At 27.3% G+C, this 14,941-nt stretch overlaps 1 protein-coding gene across 6 annotated transcripts; it reads right to left on the bottom strand.

Annotated features, from left to right (window-relative positions):
* Window positions 1-657: 657 nt before the first annotated feature.
* Window positions 658-14,941, bottom strand: LOC114128284 (glutamate receptor-interacting protein 1). 6 transcript variants are annotated; one of them, XM_027992946.2, is made up of 14 exons: window positions 14,713-14,941; window positions 14,522-14,629; window positions 13,633-13,783; window positions 12,304-12,591; window positions 11,651-11,826; window positions 11,049-11,135; window positions 10,830-10,962; window positions 10,521-10,750; window positions 9,321-9,524; window positions 7,718-7,849; window positions 5,787-6,247; window positions 5,055-5,204; window positions 1,333-3,938; window positions 658-971 (listed from the first exon to the last, which is right to left on the bottom strand). In XM_027992946.2, exons 1-13 carry the CDS (start codon window positions 14,816-14,818, stop codon window positions 3,813-3,815), a joined length of 2,352 nt encoding a protein of 783 aa, XP_027848747.2. In that variant the 5' UTR covers window positions 14,819-14,941; the 3' UTR covers window positions 658-971; window positions 1,333-3,812. The 6 variants fall into 6 exon arrangements, with proteins under 6 accessions (XP_027848747.2, XP_027848882.2, XP_027848601.2 ...); XM_027993081.2 differs by having other exon boundaries at window positions 14,728-14,940; XM_027992800.2 differs by having other exon boundaries at window positions 14,701-14,940.

The following is a 14,941-nucleotide window of genomic DNA, read 5'->3' on the forward strand; positions in this document are numbered from 1 at the left end:
CCTAGTAATAAGATTGGGTGCCACTGGTATACATTATTTACCAGTTAGACTGTATGTAGCATTCATGAAGTGTTCAGAAAATACAGGAATGTATAATACCAACGTTACATAGTATATTTTCAACATATAAGATATGGTAGTTTTTCAGCAAAGTAAAAACAAATAACAGTAGTGTATTAAAAAAATCTCATTTTTCTAGTTTTGCTATAGGTAAAGGAATCCATTATCAATTAATAAACACTTACATTTTTAGTATGCTGCATCTATTATTTTCACACTACTTCCATAAATTTAAGAAGCGTGACCAAGAAATAGTATTAGAAATAGTTTAATAGTATATTTACTGAATTATTTTATTATTATTTCAGACTAATTGTATTAAGATTTGAACAAAATCTACAAGTTTCTAGAAATTATAAAATACAACTAAAAAATGTACTTCAAAGAGTCTAGTAACTTAGTTTTGTAGTTTCCAAAATTGATTAGTGTAGTAAGAATTGTTTGTTGATAACTAGTTAGGTACTTGATAATATTAAATATCAATATAAACATACCTTTAGTTTAAAGGAGGTATATAATTGAATATATATATTTTTGAATTTATGAAACTATAATAATAGTGAATAACTTTTTAAGTATAAAACAAAATTGTAAATATTATTGTAGTAAATAACACAAATTGTTTTATTTTGAAATCATCATATAGCAGATTTTTGGTTCTTTACATAAAATGATATAATGTTTTTCTCTTAATTATTACATAGTTCATACATTATTTTTTGCCAGATTTCTTTATACCACCACTAACCATTGGTCCTTTTTGCGCAGCTTTAGTTTTAAGATCATTCAATGCTTTTTGTTGTTCTTTTAATTTTTGTTTCATTTTTAAATCATCTTCATCTATTTCTTTAGATTCTTTTTTAGGATTTTTTAAAGGCTTCTTTTTTCCTCCTTCACGTCCTGACATATTGCTGTTAGAACATAAAAATATAAAATCGGATAAAGTAATCTATGGATCATGCAATACAATTAACAACTGGTATATTAAGTTCTTTTAAAGTGTCTATATTAATATAATGACTAATAAGTATTAATTTATTAAGCAAAAAACAGATTCAATGTTGAAAAATGAAAACGACTTTTAAATGCAATAAAAAGTGCATTTTAAATGCAAATGTATATAATATAAATTATAATACAATGTAAGTATTATAAGTAAAAATTATAGCAAAATATTTTGAATACAATACTTTGAAATAAAAATTTCCATGTGAGATACAATGTTTTAGTGGTGAATTATGTAAAAATTAACGTATTTATATCAATACTTACGGATAGTTTGAAAGTGTTAATTACTGTTAGTGTTATTAAAAAAAATTGTAAGTACACAATCCAATAAATTAATAAATTAATACTATATCATAAAATAAGTATGAAATCGCATGCAGTGTACAACTTCAAGCTTCAACCTAATACGGGATGTTTTACCGTAATCGGTAACCAGATAGTAGAAATAGGTTACCATCAAAATATGGTTAGAACCACGGTCACAATAAATTCAAGGATATTAAATACTTTACAAGTCTGGAAATAACGGATTTCAAATTATTCATATTATAATTTACCGAACAATTATCATAAATTTAATAGTTATACTATAGATTCTGTTATTCTGTATTATAACTTAATTCGTATTTAAATCATTAAAAACTGAACTGAACAATTTAATAACAGTAAGTTATTAATTATTACATAACTTCAATGATTAAAATATACAAAAGTATAATATTGTTATTCAGTATTCTCATTCTAGTGCAACCAATGAGTAAGTAGTAGAAGTGTTAAGTGTTTTAGATTTAGAACGGAGTGATGAATGTATCAATTCTATTATAGACTATAGTATTATACAATGATGTGTTTTTTTTTGGGTGCTTATGTTTACCATAATATATCGAAAATATTTAAAATTTCAGGGTTGGTTTCCGGTGACAAATTAAATATCATTGGTTAGTAAAAAGTAAGAAGTTTCCTGCAGTTTTAAAAAAAACCGGGATAAACAACAAAAAAGAGACGGAAAAGTGAGAATTTTTACGCAAAACCAGTTTTTGACAAAATCGATTTTTTATATTGTAACTCGAAAACGAATCACTGTAAACACTCGTATTTGAAATTTTCACCACATTTTATGTTACTGTTATTAATACATGGTTAAATTTTCAAAATATTTTGACTTTTTTTGAGTTATTTATAGATCACAGAAATTTTAGATTTTTCTGAGAATTTTTTTTTTAAGCGTCGATAAAAAAATGTTGGTTGACCAAAATAACTTGAAAATTGAATACAAGATTCCTTATGATTTGTTCTTATTGTAGTTAAAAAAAATCAAAACTCGTTAGTGACAATTTTTTTTATAAGCGTGAAAATATGCAAGAATTATTTTTTATTTATTTAAAATTTACAAATTAAGTAAGTAATAATAGAAAATAAATTATTCATTAACAAATAATTAATTACTGAAATACTTAATGAAAAAAATAGTGAATTTTCCGAACAACTTAATATATTTTAAAATTACAAACAATAGATTTTCCACAAGGGTTATAAAATTCTAATTTTCCGTCAGTAGTGAAAACCTCAGTGTCTTTGTTTGCTGTGGAAATCCATTCTCGAATTTTTTTGCAATTGAACTACTTATTTTCGGTATACTCACAATTTACAGACTAAATGACAAATGATGTAACTGAGTGGTATGTCGATAACTGAATGATATAGCAAGATAAATTAAGATTATAGGTAGACACAAACGTTTACCGTAATCGATTATTCATCTTATCTTTATTTAAGTTATTATTTAATGCTAATCAAATAATTTTTAATACTTCTACTCAACAAAATATTGCTTTATTTGTACATAAGGCATAATTATATTCATAATATTTTATTTGAAATATGATTTGAAATGTTCTGCATCTCGTCGTTGTGATCGAGTTAAGATGCTATAACTTTGATAGATATTTTTTTAATTTACGAAGATAATATAACATATTGTTATCCGGCGTACTGAGTATGCAATATTAATACACATGCACATATAAAAAGTACGATTGGTAAAGTATAGTTAATAGCCATAGAACTCCTAACTATGGAGGCGGTTCTTTGTTTTTCGGCTTTTATTTAACATGTATACCACTTTTTCTTATTGAAAATGATACATATTTAAATATAACATTATTTTGGGACAATGAATAAAATTTTAATTAGTTTATAAATGGGTTTTTATCTAATGTAAACTGCATACTAAAAATGAGATCCTAAAAATTTAAATGATCATTTATGATTATTCTTAAATTACAGTTTATTATAAGTATTTTAATTATTCAAAATATCTAGTTTAAATACATCAAGTATGAACACATTCAACACGCTCACACACACGTGCGTGCTAGTATAAATAAAAACGTTTATATAATTAAAGAACAAAATAAAAATAATAAGAGTAAAAAAAAAAATAAAATATAAAAATGTAACATATAAATTGTAACTTAAATTATAATTGCAATATTAACGAATACTTATTAAATAGTTATAATGGTTATATAGGATTAGTTTTTACTTGTAACTTGTTATGTATATAGTGCATAGTACGTTTTACAAAGAAAAATAATTAATTATACATAAACCAAACGTATAGAACGCAAAGAGTCTTCAGTCCTAAAACAAAGCTATAGCGTCCGAGGAATTGATTTAAAAAGAAATTTATGCAGTATAGTATAACGTACTAGTAAATTTAATACGTGATGACTGTCAATTTTCTAAGGAAATTGAATTCTCTGCATGTTGTTTCGTCTTTCCACGGTCAGTGTAATTTTATCTCCGGCAGACGCCACCAATGGCACAGTCAAACAGCAATCGGAATCGTCTGTCCTGGTATTATTAACCTGAAGAAAATCACATATCCATTAATGTTCCTGAAAATGTCTATAGATTGTTTATGAATAACAACGTGTATTTTTTTGTGAGAGAATATTATTCACATAACACTTATACTGACAGTATAAAATGCGCTTTAACATTTTTAATACATAAATAATTAATAAGTATACTTTTTTAAATTGTGCTTTAAACATAAAAACCATAATCTTAAATATTTAATTGAAAAAATGTTACATTGTTGGATGTATAATATTTATCAGTCTTTTTTTAAATACATTAAATCCACACCTTTGCTATAAACATAGCATCATATAGTGTGTTTAGTGTTTACGATAAAACTAAGAATAACCACTAAATATTTCAGTTGGATGACTTGTATATTGAAGTGGGGTACTCGGTAAATGAAATAGAGAACCAAAATAAACATTCTCAGACAAATTTCAAGTTTTTTACCCTTTCAGTATACGTGTAAGCTTAATATAACTTACTTTTTTTAATGACAATACCATTTCTTTTCTAGTGATTAGGATCGAGTATTTAAACAATTTCAAGTTTTTACAGTTATTCGTTTTTGCGTTAGGTACATAAAAAAACAAAATAGAATTTTGTCAAAAATTTGATTTACGTAAAAATTCTAGTTTTACTTTAATTTTTTATTTGCTTTTTTCTTCGATTATAAGAATAGACCATTGTGTAGGTTAGGTAAGAAATTAGAATAATTTTAATATAAAAAATAATATCATTTACAAATAAATTAAACAGAAGAGAAGAAAGTCGATAATTGATCACCTTGATGAACACTTCAGATAAAGTTTTATTTTATTTAAAACAAATTGTAATCGTATAAACTATAAAGGAAGTGAACTATGACAATAAGTAATTTTTTTCAATTTCACTACTATTTTACTATGATCTAAAGTGTCGTAAACGTTTTCTAAGTTGTTAAAGTTATACAAATTGTATTTATAATGGTACATTATTACTTATTGCAGGTACCGAGTACTACCGACGTACCGTTATTAGTGTAAACTATAAGTAAAACTAAACATTAAGTTATACTAAGTTATAACTAATATAGCAAATATGTAGGTATATTAAAAAAAAAATGAATTAACACCTACTTGAATTATACGGTCATATCGTTTTAGCATGCCGCTCAAGTCAGCTGGTCCTCCTTTTCTGATGTTGTTAACGAAAACTCCTCGCTCGTATAAACCATCTGATATACTGAAACCGAAATCTTCGTACACCGCGTCCTTGAACAAAGTAACCTGTTCGAAAAATGTGGTGTTATTAATTTATTTATATACATATTATATGAGTTCAGACTTCGTCTTCATTTATATCTAGGTTTAACAACAAAAATATCTTTTGCGAATTCGATACAATTTTAAAATAAAACGAATTCCTCAAGTTGTATATAGACCAACTAAAAGGAGTAAATTAAATTATTTTCTACATAATGTAGTTATTCAAAATGTGATTCTTGGAATTTTTAAATATAATACTTTATATATTATGAAATTTAAGCTATAACTTAAAATTCTTGAGCCATATCAAAATTCAAAATCAAAAAGTTCAACTTTTTCGTACACTAAATAATTTACAATAAGAAAAAGTTTTCAGTATCAAAACTCCACTGGACATTCCTAATGTAGTACAGAATGTCTTGAGAATTTGAAAATATGATCTTTAAAGAATATTTAAAATTGTAAAAATTAGAATTTGGATTTATTAAATAAAAAAATTGGGTTAACACACTTGATGCATTATAGTGCAATATAATATCAAATGATTAATATAATATTTTCATTTTAATATATGATTCTAAACCAGAACGGTCGTCAACTTACTTGGAACAGGTCAAAATCGAGCAGGCCATCTCGATCCTGGTTCTCGGCTATCTTAAATATGCTGTCAATGTCGTAGTCTGCGTGCTCGCGTATGTAGTATGGACGAAGTGTGCCGCCGAAATAGTCACTGTCGAACTCCGGTACCTTCCTTTGAGCGCTTTTGGACCTGTGTCGGAACACGATCCGGTCGGGCGTTGGTTCGTGCAGGTTGGGCGCCGACCGGGTACAGGTGTCCGACTCGATGGCCGAATCTTCCGCGGCGGCGGCGGAACCAGACAGCATACCAGCGCTGGTGTACAACGATCGTTGTTGCGGTCTTGAAACGGTTATCACTACCCTGTCGTCGGTGTTCTGCAGCTGTGCTATGGCAGTGGACAACGGTGCCTCGGACAGGTCTGCGCCGTTAATCGCCAGCAAACGGTCACCTACGTGTATGGCACCTGTTCGGTCGGCCAATCCACCTGCAGCATAACAACACTTTACAGTGATAATTACAGTGAAAAGTACAGTGGTTTATTATTGGAAATACATAGGAACTTTAAAAATCCTATATGTTTAAAAAAAATTGTTAACTTCTTTAGTTAGATCAAACCTAGAATTTGGCTCGTCAATTTGGTCTAATAATTATTCAACTTACTCAAATGAGCTAAAGAATATTCAGTATAAATGTCTGAAAAAAGTTGCTTTTATTATTCATTGTACCTACTACCATCAGAGACCTTCCTTTTGGTTCAAGACTTTATAGGTATTGACTCTCTTAACATAAGGCATGATTTAATTGATATAATGTTTGTCTCTGATATTTTAAATAATAATTTAAACTGTAATTAATCACTTAATTCTGATTTGTTCCATAATATACTTAATTTTAATACAAATAGTGGAAAATATTCATTTTTTTTAGAGCCATTTTCAATGCCTATAGAATCTCCACAATCTTGGATTTTTTTGTTTTGTTTTTGTCTCGTTAAGTATTTAAAGCTAAAACTTTGTTATTTTTAAATCATAGTGCCTAATTATTTATTATATAGTTTTGTTTTATAGACTAAAATTGTATCTTTGATTTTCTTGTTATTTTTACTTTTATTATTATCACTTGTCTTTTAGTCTTCATATTGTGTCAATTCATACGTAAAGTTTTTTTTTTTGTAAAAAGGCTTTGGCCCGTTGATTTTATATAAATAAATAAATAATATTACGACTTACGATCGAAAATTGATGAGTGCATGTATAGCATGGTGCGAATACATTTAAAAATTCCAAAAATAAGATTTTGAATAACTGAATTATTGAAGAAGAAAAAGGAGTGAGCGTACTTAGTGAATCTCTCTGTATATGTTATAAATAAAAATAAAATTTAATATTTTATATATTATCGATGATTCCATTTTAAATATTATTTTGTTTAAAAAACGTGAATTATATACCTGTGATAAAATCAAAAAATAAAACTATTATATAGGTACCTATACTGTAATATAATATTTATATAGCTTTTGTTACTAGATTTTATAATTTGCGTATTGCGTGTATATAGTGTAATAACCGTAACTTACATTAATGATTCTAGTTATTATAGCGATTTTATCTGTTAAATTGTACAACACCATTTTTCTGCACAACACGCAAACTGAGTATACATATATTATTGAATCTAATAAAATAACTTAGGTACCACAATGCTATATGTACAGTCGAGTTGATACATTTTAAAATTAAATAGCTCAATTAATTAAAACTACATGAAATACTTTATAATTTTATGAACGTAACTAAATTCATAGCCGACCAATGATTATTAGACTACTTATACAATTTTATTTTATTTTAATATTTATTAGACATTCAGAAAAATAACAAAGTAAAATTGAACATGTAATTAAAAAAAAATCTAATCAGAACCTAATATTTTTTTTTATAATTTTTATTACCTGGTGATAATTCTTGTATAGAAATAGGTAATCTGGAATCTTCCGAACCTGTGATGGTAATACCCAAAGGTTCACCTTTTTTGTATAATTCTACTGTGTACTGAACCAAATCATCTTCATTTTCATAATCATCTAATAATCAAATAAAATAATCATACTTAATCCATGCAATTACAATTCATTATTCTAAATTTTTAATGAATCATAAATCATAATGTTTAAATACCCAATAATAATGAATATACTGTACTATTTGATATAGTAATGAAAATAAATTGTACATTATATAACATATTTACCACAATACAAATTATTTAATTAATTATTTAATGAAATGAAATAGATAAAACATGTTTTTCAATTGAAAGTAATATGAATATTGGATAGTCATCAGTCATCACCCACCTCAAGATGATATTAAAAATTGTTTGATAACAAAAAAAAAAAAAATAATTTTAACCTAGTTCACGCGTATAATATTACAACCTACAGGTTACAGTACAAAATGACTTTCAAATAGATACATAACTTTAGTCTTTAAATCTTTCTGCATCTATAATTACACTCATGCAAACGTATCCTTTATTCACTTATTATAAAAATATACATTCGAATAAAAAAATATTTATTACTTATTGTTTAAAGTATAATTCTAAAATATGTACTTACTGTTATAAACATATTAATGTTTATACAAATGTATATAATTGTAATTAGATTATTGATTATTGTTTAATATTAGGTAGGTATATTTTCATTTATCCAAAGGCATAATAATTTATTTTATTTTAAATGATTGTTATATATATGTTTTATCCATTATAAATATTGTTTCATGTTAATTGAATAATCAAAGCAATAGTAAAACAATAATTTAGAAATAAATTATAATTTGTTTTCTTAAATAAAACTTTTATTTTCTTCAGAAATAAAATATGTAATTAGTATAAATTAAAAAAATTAATTAAAATCATTTCAGAATTATAAAAAATAGTGTTTGTCAAATGAAGATAAATTCTTTATGTTATAAATGTATATTTATATTGTTTAGGAAACATTAATTAAATGACAAATATCAAACTTCAGATGTAATCACTAATAATTAGTATAAAATAAAACGCTTGATTTCGAGTTATATATGTTCTTAGCCTAGCAGTGCCAAAACGTGTTATATATTATCGTATTAAATTGATAAAATAAATACTAAATCCCTAAGTTACGCTAAATTTCATTAAATTTACGTACAAGTGTAATATTAAGTAATTTGGTCAAAAAATTGTCTTTATTAGCGGGTAATCGTAATAAATAATAATATAGATACATACATAAATCTCTTCAAGAATAAAATATTCATCTCATTAAGGTGATTTAAATGTCTTAGGTACTAAAATAAAATTAAAAATAAATGAATCCAAAAAATTTAAAATAAGAAGACAATTTTTTTTGAAAATATTTAAATAATAATTGTGGTGGTGTGATTTTTTTTTTTTTTAACATAAGATATTTTATAATTAAAATTAAATTTGTACTAATTAAAATAATAATGATATATTGTTGCATATATTGGTGTATTAAGACTTATATAAGTATTAAAGTATATTACCTATAGCTGTATTAGAAGTCCGTACTCGCAGCGTCACCACATCTCCGGCTTCTTGGAGTATACTACTTGCTTCTTGTCTAGTGCAATCACTCAACGATTTATTATTCACAGCCAATAATGTGTCACCAATTTTTAATGTGCCAGATCGATGAGCTATCGAACCAGGTACGATTTCCGAAATACACACTTGCCCATTACCATCGTCTATACACATAAGCACCAATCAATGTGATACGATAATTAGTTATAATTTATAAGTATCCGTTGTCTACGTTTAATCAATTCAAAAACAGAATATTCATTAAAGATATATTGCATGTTACGGTAAACCTAGAATAAACAAAATAGTATGGTGAAACCCCGAATGATTTTTGTAGTTAGGACTTTTACAAACGAAATTTAGTAAATCTTAGGAAAAACAACTAGGTTAGGTTAAAAGTCCTAAATTGATTAGTGATAACCAATTATGTGATATATTTTTTTCTTTTTTTATAATTGTATATAAAAATAATAATTATTATTTAAATATATAAGCTACTATTATATTAGATAAGTACGCACATTTATACGTAATATTACTGATTATTAATATTATATTTTACTTGTATATTATTATTATTTATTACCAATTATTATACTGCAATTGACTTTGGGAATTTTTATTTCATTTTAATAGGTCACTTTAAACACAGTTTTACGAAATTTTAAATGGAATTGTCGCAATGAAAAATGATAAAAACTCTTTGTGCATAACTAGTGACAATACTATGTATTATTGAGTGAAGCCAAAGAATCAAAATCTGTCAATGTTAAAAAATCAATTTAGTATCGATAGCTTTAATAAATCATAAATATTTAATAATACTATAAATGTGTGTACTTATCTAATATACTAGTAGATATTAGCTAATATATTTGAATAATAATTATTATTTTTTTATACAAGTATAAAGAAAGAAAAAAATATATCACATAGTTGGTAAAAAATTGTGGACTTATACGAACACTAGTTGTTTTTCCTAAGATTTACCAAATCTCGTTTGTAAAAGTCTGAACTACAAAAATTATTCAGGGTTTGACCAAAACTATTTTGAGTAACCTTGGTATTGCCGTAACATAAACTATAAATATTGCACCAACTTCTAATGTACTTGTATAGTTGTACATATTTATTATATGTAATATACAGTTACAATTTACCTGTTATCGTAATTCCGAGACTTCTGTAGTCATTTTTCAGCAATTTCACTGTAAATTCTCCCGACGTGGGTACTACAAAATCTGTTATATCAAACTCCACCTTGATGCAGGCATTTTTTACTTCGGGTCCTAAAAAATCGTGCAGTGGTTGCTGGAATAAAGGTACAAAACTGGTGCTCTTGCACCCGTTCACAGATAATATGCGATCACCTACTTGCACGCAACCGGTTCTAGCAAAAAAGAAAAATGTGTATTATAATATATAATTGGAAAAGTCGCTAGAAAAAGGACATTTCATATGAAAGTAACCTGTCAGTGGGTCCTCCTGGTTCAATATAACAAACGACCAATGCCAAGTTATTCGATCGAATGTCCATTCCAAACCGACCATTTTCATCAGCCACTAAAGTCAATATAGTGTAATCTACTCGTACTACGTTATCTACATACAATCCAAATTGTTAACATTTAAAATATGTTATGATGATCAAATGAAAAATTTCTATATTATATTATAATAAATCTTACGCGTTTCCGCTGGTTCCCAAGTTACTGGATCGATAGGATCTTCGTATACGGAGTACAAATGTTGACGTGAATCGTATGACGAACAGTCTATAAACGTGAAAGTAGTATATTTTAAGGGAATACTAAAAGAGTAATTCCACCTGTGCTCGAGAATTTTATCTAACTAATTTCTTTTGATAATTTTGATATAACTTAATTTTTAATAAGAAAATATATGAATTGCGAAATTATTATTTGATGAGTTATGATTTTATACATATATCTACAATCGTAGTTAGTAGTTACAATCCCCAAAAAAAAGTAGATTGTTAGATGATGGTTGTCCAAAAAAAAAAAAAAAAATATGTAGATCTTATTTTGTAAACATGTTGTTTTTTTATCATATTTTACATCATGTTATACCATTTATACCTTTATTTCGTTGCCTTTTTTTTGTAACCTAACCTAACGAACATTCAAATACAAAAATTTTCGTAGTCTATAAAATAATAAATTAAAATTTATTGATGTGGAAAAAACATCATATTAGAACAACAATATATCGAGTTTGGTAGTACACTCGATTGTGTAATATAACTACTAAATTATACATTTGCACTTACAGTCGGCGTGTATTAAATCTGCGGTAAATGCCGGTATTATTTCTAGTCTCAGAGTGGACTGAGCGCCTCCACATGTTCGTAACAGTTTGTATACGTCACTGGCTGCTGTCCTTAGTCCAGCTACCCTCGTGTCATTGACTGCCACTATCTGGTCACCAGGAAATATAGCACCACACCTTTGGTAAAATATAATTTCATTTGGTAAAAGTACATATTTATATGTGGAAAAACGGAATAATTTAGGGTAAAAGAGTCTGCTTAGTATTCCATTTGTTGTTAATTAGTTCTTGTTTTGTTTATAATACTATAAATTGTCTATTTATCTATTAAAACCATTATTAACGTTTAACGTTAGAACACAGATACTATTTCTAGTACCTATTGAAGTCTGGTTCTTAAACACAAACATGCTGTTGTGCATGGGTTAGAGAGAGAAGACACTAATTATCTGTGTAATATTTATAATAGACAGACAATAAGAATTAAGATGTATTCACAGTCTTTCAGTAAAATTCAGAAATATATTTAAATTGTATGTGCATTAAAATATGATTTATTTTACCTACAAATTATTAAAGATCATCAGATTAAATTCAAAATTTGTTTCAATTGATATTAACATAATATAACGGTATCTGAGTTTTGAGACTTACCGTTCGGCAATGCTACCAGGTTTTACGTGATCGACTACAACCGCACTATTATTGATTGTGTTTGTCAAAGTTAGACCTAATTGATGGGGTCTCGGACTTTCAACTTCAACCAACAGTGGACAAGTGGCATTACCGACTCTTTCCGCCGCCGATACTTGGTATCTCACGGTCAATCGGCATGCTCCGTCCGATTGCCTAAGTACTGCATCAGCGTCAGCTAATATTAAGCCATTCAATGAAACACCATCGATGGCTAATAAGTGATCACCGACCTTAATTGTGCCTTCTCTAAAAATAAATAAACCAATTTATAATTTATTTATATCAATCAATGTTTACATATTTAATAACCTAATTTTTTATCATAAAACATGCTAGGTTATAAATAGTTTTTAGTAAAAATGTTAAAAACTTTTTAGTTCAGTAAGGTTTAGACATAAATTGACATTTATAAATTTATAATGTTTTTGAATAAATATGCTTATTACTTTTTTAGTTATTATTATACCAGTTAAAATAATTAAATAATAGCATTTAAATTGCATTGCACAGAATGATTTTACGTCAATCGGTCATGATGGCAAAGGCGTACTCACAGGGGGAGTGGTTCATGGGGTTTGAACCCCCCCTCCCATTGGCCGTATTTTTTAGATTTTGAACGAAGTGATGTATGTATTGATTTTAACTTCGGGGGTGATTTTCGATGGCATAGTAAATACCCTTGGTACATTATAGAGGTCAAAAGTAAACATTTTCCAACAATTTTCAAAAAAATTGAGAAAAACAAAAAAAAAGTGACGGAAAAATTGGAATTTTTACGCAAAATTAGTTTTCAAAAAAATCGATTTTTCATATGGTTGTAACTCAAAAACTAATCATTGTAAATACTTGAAATTTTCACCAAATCCTTATATTTGTGAAAAACAAATAAAGAACCTCTTGTATTAAATTTCTGAATCTAAGATGTAAAAATAAAATTTTTTATAAATTTCTAACTACAAAATATGAATTAGTTTTTATGAATTTTAACAAAATTCTAACTTTAACGCTTATAAAAAAATTGTGACATAGATTTTCGATATTTTTAATTGAGAAATCACCGAGTTACTTTTATTAAGGCCTTAAAGTAACGCCTAAAAACTTCACAGGAATAAGACTACCAAAACCATTTTGCGCAGTTACAACTCACAATATCCAACTATCCAAGCCATCCTGATTATACTATACAATTATTTAAACATAATAATTATGATTAATATTTAATTTCATCAATTTAAAAATATTTAAATTTTTCAAAAAAATTTAGACTTAATATAAGTTATTACTAACCTGTCGGCAGGTCCGTCGGGTCTAACATGCGTCACAGTTAACGGCTTGCACATGTCAGGATCCGGATGTGCACCACCACGTAGCACTATTCCGAGACTACCGTCTTCCCGTTCAATGAACACGTCAATGATTTTGTGCTTCACATACTGATCTGTAAATAAAAATTAAAGGTATTTACACTAACATACCAATTTGAATACCATAAAGAATTAAAGAATATAGGTGTTCAAACTATAAGAAACTCGGGTTTTATAAAAACAAAGCTGTAGACATGTTTTATGACTGTTTCAGTATTTAGTATTGTAAATTGGTTAAATCCTATTAGTTTTAATATGATTATATATTTCTTAATTTAAAATTATTTATTGGGATCTATACGATTTTTTACTTTTCGTTTACTATTCCCAGTGTTTAATCTTTATTGCCATAATATCTACCTGGTCATGTATAAGTATTCCTAAAAATACTTTTTCGCTATAAACAGTGTAATCGTAAAATGTTCATATAAATATGTAAAATGTGTATATAATATATACAAACACACTCACATAAAGCGCCAATTTGTTCTATAGCTACATTATTTTCCCAAAGCTCCATTAATAATTAAATAGCAACTAATCTAACCAAGGGGGTTGTTAAAGGGTTATACCTCCACCGGAATGTCTCTTAGTTTGTACAACATACAATTATTTTAAGACAAAAGTATATTTGTTTATTTATAATGCAAATTTAATCCCCTCCCAAAACAAAAAAATTAAATATTTTTCTGACTATGCCACTGGGTACCTATGTTATTAATCATATTATAATTTCTACTAGTTAATTCTCTTTTGCCTGTCTATTATATTTTCTACATCAAAGATATAGTTATATTATTATTATCATATACATATACTAGTACATTGATCCGAGTAGTTACTGGACTCATAAATTGTGTGCTTGGACACCATTCGTTTGTCTTCACTCTTCTGGGTCGAACACACCTTCTCCAACAGCCCTAAAACAAATTATGACAACAAGATATGTGAATTACCTGTCTACTGCTTATAATATTATATTTGAACCTACAATGTTGCTCACGTGTAGGCTCCTTACATTTGCTCGTAGATTTCCGGTGCTGCACGCTTTGCTTCGGAGATGTGTGTTTTTTCGATCGTAGCGTGGAAAACTTTAACGACGAAAACATTGCGCCACCGTCATGCTGATTTACGGTATAGCGCAGTAAAAAGAGCAACGCGACGAGATGACGGCGCGGTGTACACTAAACTTGTACACTAGACATAACCGTGTCGGTGATCCATTTGGCTGA

Source organism: Aphis gossypii, chromosome 1 (assembly GCF_020184175.1).
Source record: "Aphis gossypii isolate Hap1 chromosome 1, ASM2018417v2, whole genome shotgun sequence".
NCBI lineage: Eukaryota > Metazoa > Arthropoda > Insecta > Hemiptera > Aphididae > Aphis > Aphis gossypii.